The 9838-nt window shown below is 51.7% G+C and overlaps 2 protein-coding genes across 2 annotated transcripts; one reads left to right on the top strand and one right to left on the bottom strand.

The window, feature by feature from the left end:
* Positions 1-1983: 1983 nt before the first annotated feature.
* Positions 1984-3729, top strand: Chchd10 (coiled-coil-helix-coiled-coil-helix domain containing 10). Its single transcript, XM_028874251.1, has 4 exons — positions 1984-2039; positions 2257-2464; positions 3312-3459; positions 3555-3729. The coding sequence occupies exons 1-4, from the start codon at positions 1999-2001 to the stop codon at positions 3572-3574; spliced, it is 417 nt and encodes a 138-aa protein (XP_028730084.1). The 5' UTR covers positions 1984-1998; the 3' UTR covers positions 3575-3729.
* A 304-nt stretch (positions 3730-4033) lies between these two features.
* Positions 4034-6421, bottom strand: C16_21H22orf15 (chromosome 16_21 C22orf15 homolog). Its single transcript, XM_037199562.1, has 7 exons — positions 6384-6421; positions 6149-6324; positions 6053-6079; positions 5578-5733; positions 5364-5489; positions 5052-5126; positions 4034-4978 (listed from the first exon to the last, which is right to left on the bottom strand). The coding sequence occupies exons 1-7, from the start codon at positions 6419-6421 to the stop codon at positions 4839-4841; spliced, it is 738 nt and encodes a 245-aa protein (XP_037055457.1). The 3' UTR covers positions 4034-4838.
* Between the last annotated feature and the right edge of the window lie 3417 nt (positions 6422-9838).

Genomic DNA, 9838 nt, shown 5'->3' with positions numbered 1-9838 from the left:
GAGAAACCCTGTCTCAAAAAACAAACAAACAAACAAAAAAAAAAAAAACTAAAGCAAAACAAAGAAAGAAATCATGAAATGGATGAGGTATTCATACATTTTCTGATGCATATGAAAGTATAGCCTTTTGAAAATAAACTGTTCTCTGGCCATGGTGATGCACACCTTTAATCCCAATACTTGGGAGACAGAGGCAGATGGATCTCTGTAAGTTTGAGGCCAGCGTGGTCTACAGAGTGGGCTTCCAGGATAGTGAGGCCACATAGAGGGACCCCGTCTCAACAAAACAAGGCAACCCCCCAAACCCTAAAACATTCATTTGTGCAGCACATAAACAGTCTTCTGTGTTGCCAGGGATGAATGGCCATGTTTTGAGGGACCTGCAGCTTATCAGTCAAGAGCTAAGGCATTACCATCCCTGGTACAGGGTCTAGAAGGGCAGATGGGTGCATTTATACAGGTGGGCTAGCCACAGATGCCTGCAGAAGAAGTTGAACCTGGAAAGATGTTACCACTTGCCCACTGGATACCAGGTAAGCAGAGACCAGACCTCGAAGCCAGTGGGTCTGGAGCAAAGCCTGGCATTTCTTTGAGGAAAGAGCGGCTCATCCTTTAGCAGCTCGCTTCACTGGGAAAATCCACCCTGCGGATAGGTGGGGACCCTACTTTAGAAGAGAACTGAAGTCCTAGTTGAAGAGGGCCAGCTAAGAGGCTGTTCAAAGAAACAAGGTTTGGGACACAGGAATGGGCATGGACTTCATGTCCAGTGTGCAGTTCTGAATAGTTTTGACTCCCTGTTCCTGAGACTTTTGCTCTTATAGAATGTTTGGTGCCAGGTGATCTCTTCTGTATCACCGACAGAAGAAGGGAAAGAAATTATGGTCCCTCTGTGCCCACCCTACTCTGGCCAGAGGTTACAATTATTATTATTATTATTGTTTTTTTTTTTGTTGTTTTTTTTTTTGAGACACGGTTTCCCTGTGTAGCTTTGGTGGCTGTTCTGGAACTCGCTCTGTAGACCAGACCGACCTCGAACTCACAGAGACCCACCTGCTTCTACCTCCCAAGTGCTGGGATTAAAGACATGCACCACCACCATTTTTTTTTTTTTTCTGCCAGAGGTTATACGTCATGACCCTAGCCAAAAGTCTCTGAGGAAAGACCGTAAAAGCCAAGTTCCAGAGGACAGCGAAGGAGCTGCTCTCAAATAAAGGTCAAACGTTCTAAAAATGATAAGCTCTGGGTTTGGCTTGACCTTGGCTGGCAAACACCTCTAGGCACTCAGGTCACCTCTGGGACGGCTTGAATGTTTCAAAAACGCTACCAGTTTTGGGGCGCTCTATCCCAGGATGCTGGGAGCCCCGGTGCCTGTGGTATGGTGGTCTCAGGGTTAAAGGCCCTGGGCACACCTGGGACAGTCATGGTTCAAGGATGCCAGTGCGCTGCGAGAATCAAAGAAGGAACAGAAAGATCGAGACACCTCCTAGCTCACATTCTGATAACGCACCACTGAAGGCCTTTTGGATCTAGTCCTTTGGTGACCCTGGAACTGTTATTGTCAAACCCTATCTTGTGACAGGAGTCAGGGAGTGAAGCCGGGCCTGGAATCTCCCGTTCCCTCCCTGTTCTGCTTGCTGATGGCCTATGTGTCCCTTCTTCCCTCCAGGGCTCGTGACAAACCCCTTGGGATCTGAGATAGTCCTAACAGAAAGGACTGCCTTCGCTGCCCCTGCTTAAACCTTCGGGTTTATAACTCCGACGGGCGTCTCAAGGACCCTCATAGCTCCTCCCGCACTAGGATGGCTCAGGGGCCCTAATCCTGGAGGTTACTGGAAGGGGGAGGCTTGCCCCGCCCACTTGTGGGCGTGCCCCCGAGGCCCCGCCTCGGATCCCACCCATTTCACCTGACTCGCCGCACGCTGCAGCGTTTGTTCCCGCACTGAGCGGCTGCTGCGGTCCTCGCCTCTGACTCTGCTCCTCCTGGGTCCTACCACTGCCATGCCTCGGGGAAGCCGCAGCGCGGCTGCCAGGCCAGCCAGGTGTGAGGGGGACAGGGACCCCGTGGGAAGGGTTGAGGGAAGCGTGGGTCCTCTCCCAAGGGCGTCCGCAGAATGACCTTGGAAGCCGCTGCGCCATGTTGGCTTGGGGGAGGACGGGGGCGCAGAAACACGAGTCTAAGACGAGGGTCGCCCTGGTCCCCGGAGCAGAGGGGCTTGTTCCCGGAGCACTAACCTTGCCTCCCTTTGCCTCCTGCAGCCGCCCAGCCCACCCTCCTGCTCACCCACCACCCTCAGCGCCCGCCCCGGCACCTGCCGCTTCGGGCCAGCCGGGTCTTATGGCTCAGATGGCATCCACCGCAGCTGGCGTAGCTGTGGGCTCAGCTGTAGGGCATGTCATGGGTAATGCCCTGACCAGCGCCTTCAGTGGGGGAAGCTCGGAGCCTGCCCAGCCTGCCGTCCAGCAGGTGAGCAAGAGGATTTAAGAGAAACGGAGGCAGGATTCGCTCAAGGAGACTAAAGGAACCGCTTAAGCGTCCAGTGGGTGGGGGTGACCCAGTGTGTTCAGAGTTGCCCCAGGCCCAGGACTTTAACCAAAAGAGGGTCCTAACCCTCGTGGTTGTTAAACCTACTGTCCCCTAGCTGGAAAGCTCGCCCCAGCCCTCGTTTGAGGGCAAAATGTCTGACTGCCAGAGACTGACACCCACCAGTCCTTGAAAGACGGAGAAAACCCAAGCTCAGATGAGCGCAAAGACTTCTCCAAGGACACCTAACCCTAGTGGAGCCGGGAGAGGTGCAGTGTTTCCCAAGCCCCTGTTCTCACCAAAGCCGGTCATGGCATGTGTTTCCTGGTGACCTGTGCCCCACTGGGGTGCTTCCACTCCCCACGAGTCTTGAACCAAATCCAGATGCTAGTTAGCAGTGTGAGTCCTGAGTCATGAGATTCAATGTGACTGAGCCAGGAAGGTGCTGGATCTTGGAGTAGGGCGTACATACTCTGTGTACACATGTAGTGTGCAGCTTTTTTTAGAGCCTTCCCTTCCCCTTCCTGCATTTGCCCATCATGTCCATTTTGAGGCAGAAAGAAAACTCTATCTGTTGAGTGACCTATAGAAGGCCATTGGTTCACCCTGTGCCAGGGATGCCGCTCAGGCCGGGGTCAGTCTCGCCCTGGGTCACTCAGCCTGCCTTGAACCATTCTTGGGGGACCAGGGCTAGGGATGTGGGGAGAGGCAGTAAGCCTCTAGCGTTGGTACTTAATTTTGGGTACCAACCTCGGGCTGACAGTGTTGACTCTTATACTCTTCCCCCCAGGCCCCTGCCCGTCCTGCCTCTCACCCCCTACAGATGGGGCCCTGCTCCTATGAGATCAAACAGTTCCTGGATTGCTCAACCACTCAGAGTGACCTAACCCTGTGTGAGGGTTTCAGTGAGGCCCTGAAGCAATGCAAATACAATCACGGTGAGCGGTCGGGGGTGATACAGGTGGGGTTGGGAGGGACAGACCTCTGGGACCCTGCTGATCATCGCCACTTGGTGCTGTGGTTCCTTCCACAGGTCTGAGCTCTCTGCCCTGAGGAGCCCATCATGGGCCTGCTCTGACCGTAACCCCTCACCGACAGCTTGACCAAGATGAGATTGTACCTGGGACTGGGAGTAAGGAGGGTAATTCTCACCCCACAGATTAACAAGAGACATAAGTGTTCAATTAAAGCATTTACTTTAGACCACAGCCTGCTGTGTCCCAACTGACTGCCTTGTCTGCTGGGAGGTGGGATCAGGGAGATAAGTGAATGGAGGCATAGTGTGCTGTCTCCTCTCTCTCTCCCTCTCTCCCCCTCCCTCCCCCTCTCCCTCTCCCTCTCCCTCCCTTTCCCTCTCCTTCTCCCTCTCTCCCCCTCCCTCCCCCTCCCCTCTCCCTCCCTTTCTCTTCCTTTCTCTCTCTTTCTCCCTCTTTCTCTCTCTCTCTCTCTCTCTCTCTCTCTCTCTCTCTCTCTCTCTCTCTCTCTCTGTGTGTGTGTGTGTGTGTGTGTGTAGGGAGAGAGAGAATATTTCCTGCTGTGTAACCCTAGGCTGTCCTTGAACCTCTAGGGTGGGGAGGGAGGAACCCTGTTATAATCTAAATTGTAAATAGCCAAGGACAGATTCCTCTAGGGATCTCTCGAAGTGGGGGGAGAGGGTCTTAGTCCCTGGGACCTGAAACCTCAAGAGGAGCGCCTACTGTCTGCCCCACACAGACCATCGGCCAGCTCACTCTTCCTGTTTTTGTCCTTGGATCCTTTTCTCTGCGCTCAAATGGGGGGGGGAGTGGAGGGGCTCTCACATCCTGTCTGTGACCTTTCCCTTCTTGCTGATGCAACTTCTTAGTAATGCCAGATTCTGAAAGAGGAGTCCCGCTGGACTGCGGTCTGTGTGCAGTTGATCATAATGCCGAGGTCAGGGCCAGTCCCCTTGGATCCAAGTCCAGCTGGGCCACTTGGTTGTGGCGCGCCAGGTCATAGGACCTGCTGGGACGGAAGCAGGCCCTTCAGACCCCAGCACAGACGGCTTCATCACACACTGTTGCTGCTTTCACAGGCAGCAGCTGTGCATCGAGCACCTACGGTGTGCCAGGCTGGAGAAGTGTGTACCAGCTTCTTAAACTCGTAGCTTGTCTGCCTTTAGGATCCTTATACTCCAGCAGTATAGTGGGACTTCTCACTAGGTACGGTGTGAACTGTCCTGGGTGTGTAGGTGTGTGAAAGCTGTACCCCTCAGCACACGTGTCTCTCAGGAAGGGCTTACCCCCTTTTGGATCTTCCTGAGTTTCCATAACTCTTCTGTACCTGGCTCAGGCTCCAGCTAGCGGTTTCTGGATGGTAGGGAGACCACCTTTCGAGACCTTGAAGGGGGGCCTTGTTCCCGGTGGCCGCGCCGAATGCCGGGGCGTCTTCTCTGACTGTTGCTTGTAGCTGGAAAGCCGGAGAGCCAGCACAGCTCCTCTGGAAAGCCCAGGAATCTCGTTGCTGGGAGCTGCATAGATGTGCCTCCACCCCCACTTACCTTGATACGTACCTGCTAACTCTGGACAGTGGTCATCTAGGTTGTCCAGTAGGGACTCATAGTGGGCGGGAGTCCCATCTCTCCCTCCTGAAGAGTATAGAGACAGCAAATGACCCTAAACTGTCTTGGTGGTCCCCATCCTACATTTTATCCTGTGTCTGTTTCCTGGCCCAGGCTGGGGGTTAGGACAGGCATTGGATAGGGATGGTTGGGTATAGGACCCAGTCAAGGTTGAGGCTGAACAGGATCTCAGCTGCTCTGTGGCCTGCTGTCCCTCCCTTATGGTCAACATAGCTGCAACAGAGAGTCTTGGGTCCTACTCACCAGTGATCTGTACCAGGACATAGGTCCCTTGCTCCTGTAGCAGGGAACAGGCCATGGAGGGGGCCTGGGTGATCCCCTCTTCCAGCCTCACCAGATGCCCGTCTTCAGCCAGAAGAGCAATGGTTACTGGGCAGAAATGGGAATAAACTGGGCAGCCTGCACCCCGGCATGGGACCCTCAGCCCTTCCTCCCCAGGGCCCCCAGGTCTCCTCACCTTCTGGGGGGACCTGAACTTTCTGTTTCAGATGTGTAATGAAGGTCACCAGGCTACACCAGGTGTTCACCAGCACCTGACAACCAGCTAAGAGAGGGGCGTAGTTGAGTAGGACATCACTGCCTCCCCCAACTAGGAGCATTTTCTCTCCCATACCTAGAGATGGCACTAGGATTATGAGGCTAGTACTGTGCTTCAGACCTAATACCCTAGGCAAATGCTGTTCAGACCACCACACTGGAGACCCTTCCATCCATCTCTTGCTCTATAGAGGATTCGGAACCACAGCTGAAGTCCTCCCAGACTCTGGCCCTGCCCCTTGTCCTGGCATTGCTTTGCCTCCCCATAAGAACAGCTTTCTCGAATTTCCATCCCCCCCTCCTAGCCTGCATCTCTCCCTCCTAGGTCTCTAGGGTAGAGGGACGAATAACTCTCAGTATGGCCCCTGTGTTCTGGGACAGAGGACCCTGCTTACCTCCAAACATCACAGTGATAAACATGGCTGAAGAAGGAAGGAGACAGATCATGGGTCTTTGAACCCCCTCCTCCTGATTCCTTCCACAGCTCCCACCTGGGAACTGTGCGCCTGAGGAATGCTGAGTAGGTGGGCGTGGCTCCTGGCTCGGGTCTGGCCCCTGCTCACCCACTCGCTCAGCTAGTTCAAGACCACTGGCCTCCTTTTTCTTGTGCTGCTTTCTGGGTGTCCGCAGCTCCTTCAGCTCCCGATGGTCTCCATGGCAGTGGGAGCTGCCAAGACATCTAGGCAGGAAATGCTTTATCCCCAGTATCCTAGTAACTGGACCTACTAGGGCGGGCCTGCAGGTGGAGCTCTGGTCAGGCCCATATCGGAGGCTCCAGACGGAGGTCCCTAGGATGCCGGGATTCTGTTTCAGAGATCAGGTCTCCTACCAGGGAGAGTGTGTGTGCAGGCTGCAGGGATGTGAGCACCCTGCCCCACGAATCTCTGCAGGCCCCACTAACCCAATGACCTCTTCCTGTGTGGCTTTCTTTTCCTCTCTCCCAGCCTGCCAATTATTTTCTTCCGTTCCTGTTTCCTCTTGTCTTCTGTTAGGCATGTTTATGGAGGTATAATTTATGTTCCCCTTTGGAAGGCTTTCAAGTTATAAAACACCACTTACACTTATTGATTCTATGTGTTTTTGTATGCATGCATGTACCACAGTGAATATGTGTGGCAGTCGGAGGATAACTTGTTCTCTCCCTTCCACCTTGTGGGTCCCGGGCATTGAACCCAGGTCATCAGGCTAGGTGACAAGCTTCTTTCCTTACTGAGCCATCTTGTTGGCACTGTTTTGACAAGTCTCTGATGGCCACAGCCAGGATACAGAATGTTTCCATCCCCCCTTTCCATAGGTGACTCTTTGGATTTGTGAGACTAAAATTAGTTCTTAACCTTTGGGCAGTGGTGGCACACGCCTTTAATCCCAGCACCTGGCAGGCGGAGGCAGATAGACCTCTGAGTTCGAGGACAGCCTGTTCTACAGAGTGAGTTCTAAGGACAGTTGGGGGCTACACAGAGAAACCTTGTCTCGAAAAACCAGAGAGAGAGAGAGAGAGAGATAGTCCTTAGCCTCCATCCTCCTACTCTAAGTAACTAAAGCTGGATGACTACCGTTGGGGATTTCATGCATGTACGTTTAATGACAAGAACTAACCACAAAAGACTGCCACAGCCACAACTTTGCACAAAGGCCACCACACCCTTACACAGAAACACTCCTGCCAGGCCATCCCATCCACCCAGCAACTGTGTGTTTAGCCTTGGACACGGGCCACCCTTGTTATTGATCCTTGTAGCCAAGGATTAGTGTTTCCAAATACCTTATGTAATCCAGTTCACCTTTAGATACTTCCCCTTGCTTCAAGGCTCCCCGAATGGCTCCTAGTGTGCTACAGCATGCTATACCCCTCCTGCAGTGTTAGCTCCCCAAGTCCCCCATCTTTAGATGCTGTTGAGGTTCATGTCGTCAGCCCTAGCGCCTGCCATTCATAGCTGTTTCCTACGCATGTTTTCCATGGGGTCTCATAAGTGGGCTCAGAGCGTACGGCCCACGGTCTCTTCACTCAGCATGATCCAGGCTGTGTGTGGGGGTCAGTGGTAGTTTCCCTCTTATTGCTGAAGAGCGCTCTGTCGTCGGTGTGGCCAGGAGTTGACCCACTTGCTCACCTGCGGTTGCTTTGGAATTTGGGGAGATTTTTATGAATAAAGCCAGTAGAAACTTTTGTCTTCTTGTTCTTGTGGGGCCAGTTTTCATTTCTCTGGTCCAGTGAGGACCACCGGGAGAAATGCAAGTGAATTCAACTTTATATGAGCGTGCTTGCATATTTTCCAGTGTGTACTCGGTTGGTGGTGTTTTGCTTTTGGCCCTGGGCCTCCTAGAGCTGTAGCAGGCCAGAAGCACCTGCTTGTGATTTCTCACTACTAGTTATTGTCCCTGCTACCCCCCCCCCCCCACTTCTTCTGTATCCAGGGACACAAATGCTAAGTGCTCCACACTGAGCTCTAATCCCAGTTCTCTGAGCAGCTCTGGCTTTCTCTCCGCAGACCTTTGCCTGTCTCTCCTCCTCCTCCCTGGCTTTCTCCTGGGTTCTACATTCTCATATGCAGTGTTTGGTTTCGGTTTCCATCTCTGAGGTTATCCTTTCATTGATTTTGTTGTTGTTGTTGTTTTCGAGACAGAGTTTCTCTGTGTAGCTCTGTGTCTATCTGGATCTTGCTCTGTAGACCAAGCTGGCCTCGAACTCACAGAGATCCACCTGCTTCTGCCTCCCGAGTGCTGGGATTAAAGGCGTGCGCCACTACCGCCAGGCTTAATTGATTTTTTAAAAAACGATTCCTCATTCTTTCTTTTTTATTCTCTCACATGGCTCCCGTCTCTCTGCTTTGGAATGGTGTTCTCTCTCTGAGCCTCCACTCAGACCCTCCAAGCACAGTGTCAGAAGGGTCCCTGCGTGGTCAGGCTGCTTGTTCTGCCTTCTGCGGGCACATTTCTCGATGGGTAACTCAGGAGAAATCTGGGTCCTCCATCTAGCTCACCACTGACCCATTTTCCCCCTAGACAAACACTTTTCTTTTGTATTAGCCTCACTATTTCCATTTGTAAAATACACATAGGACTGAGCGGGCTTGTTGTGACTCTGTGGTTGCTGTGGTTTTCACAGTCCTTTTTTGTTGTTATTGTTATTTGAGACAGGGTTTTGTATGTAGCCCAGATGGTCTTGATTCATGATGTTACAGAATTAATCTGCTTTCCCAGTGAGAAATCACTCCACCACTTCCATAAATGATGGAAAAACTCTTTAATAATAGTGCACGGTTGGTTCCAGCTAATTCACAAAAGGGAACGAGCCTTGAACAGAAATCCCTCTCTATTTCTATAGTTTCATGGCTCCGAGTTACACTTTGAGCAATTAAACATCTTTAACAGAGACAGAAGTCCTAAGGTTTGGTTGTTTGGATGAATGGGTAGATTTCCAATGTAAAATTATTGCCAGAGTTATCACGAGGCAGACCACAGCTGCATTTCCTGGGCAGCTGTTAACCAGGATCATCCTGTCTGGCTGGCAGAATGATGAGCTTTCTGATAGAGGCACGGGGTTTAATTGGTGTTGTCAGCCAGGGTTGTCTCTCTAAACTGCCTGGCAGAGCCATGTTCTTTTAGCTAAATTTTAGCTTGATATATAACTTAGTATTTTTGAAGCAAGTTTATTGGTAAGTCCCTTCGGGAAAAAAAAGTATAGACACCAGTTTATTTCTTTCCTCCTTCAGAGTTCTTGCTTTAGCCTGATAGGTGCTTGGATTAGAGGTGGGTGCCACTGTGCCCATCTTAAATGTTACGACATTTTAAAAGCCATCTCAGGCCTCAGAACAGTACTGTGGAAGCAAGCGGTATTTCCAGAGCTTACTCGCACATAGGCTCCTTTGTGAGGACTTATGTCCTACAGAACACAACTGGGATGCGTTACATGTGAAGTCGGTGGCACCTAGAGACACACTCTGGAAGGAAGGACAGTGTAAGAGGGGAGCCTTAAGCTCTGAGAGTTGCCTTTGCCTGTACTGTTGTTTTGGTCTCCTTTCCTGTCTCAGAGTCACGTGGCCAACTGATTAAAGGCATGCACCACTGTGCAGACATACATACATACATATTCTACTTAAAGGAGAATTTCTACAGCAAACAAAATTAATCTAATGTGGTAGGAACCAGAACAACTGTTCCTTGGGAGGTTGTATGGATTTCTC

The sequence above is a fragment of the Peromyscus leucopus genome, chromosome 16_21, assembly GCF_004664715.2.
Source record: "Peromyscus leucopus breed LL Stock chromosome 16_21, UCI_PerLeu_2.1, whole genome shotgun sequence".
In the NCBI taxonomy this organism is placed as follows: domain Eukaryota; kingdom Metazoa; phylum Chordata; class Mammalia; order Rodentia; family Cricetidae; genus Peromyscus; species Peromyscus leucopus.
This window is presented reverse-complemented; position numbering and strand designations above follow the sequence as displayed.

What these genes read in the sequence shown, in the direction of transcription:
- Chchd10 (XM_028874251.1), top strand. Translation starts at nt 1,999, where the DNA reads ATGCCTCGGGGAAGCCGCAGCGCGGCTGCCAGGCCAGCCAG. An exon ending in GCGGCTGCCAGGCCAGCCAG is followed by an intron (nt 2,040 to 2,256) that starts GTGTGAGGGGGA and finishes TGCCTCCTGCAG; the next exon opens with CCGCCCAGCCCACCCTCCTG. An exon ending in CCCAGCCTGCCGTCCAGCAG is followed by an intron (nt 2,465 to 3,311) that starts GTGAGCAAGAGG and finishes TCTTCCCCCCAG; the next exon opens with GCCCCTGCCCGTCCTGCCTC.
- C16_21H22orf15 (XM_037199562.1), bottom strand. Translation starts at nt 6,421, where the DNA reads ATGGGCCTGACCAGAGCTCCACCTGCAGGCCCGCCCTA. An exon ending in TATCACTGTGATGTTTGGAG is followed by an intron (nt 5,734 to 6,052) that starts GTAAGCAGGGTC and finishes TGCCATCTCTAG; the next exon opens with GTATGGGAGAGAAAATGCTC. An exon ending in TGTCCTGGTACAGATCACTG is followed by an intron (nt 5,127 to 5,363) that starts GTGAGTAGGACC and finishes TATACTCTTCAG; the next exon opens with GAGGGAGAGATGGGACTCCC.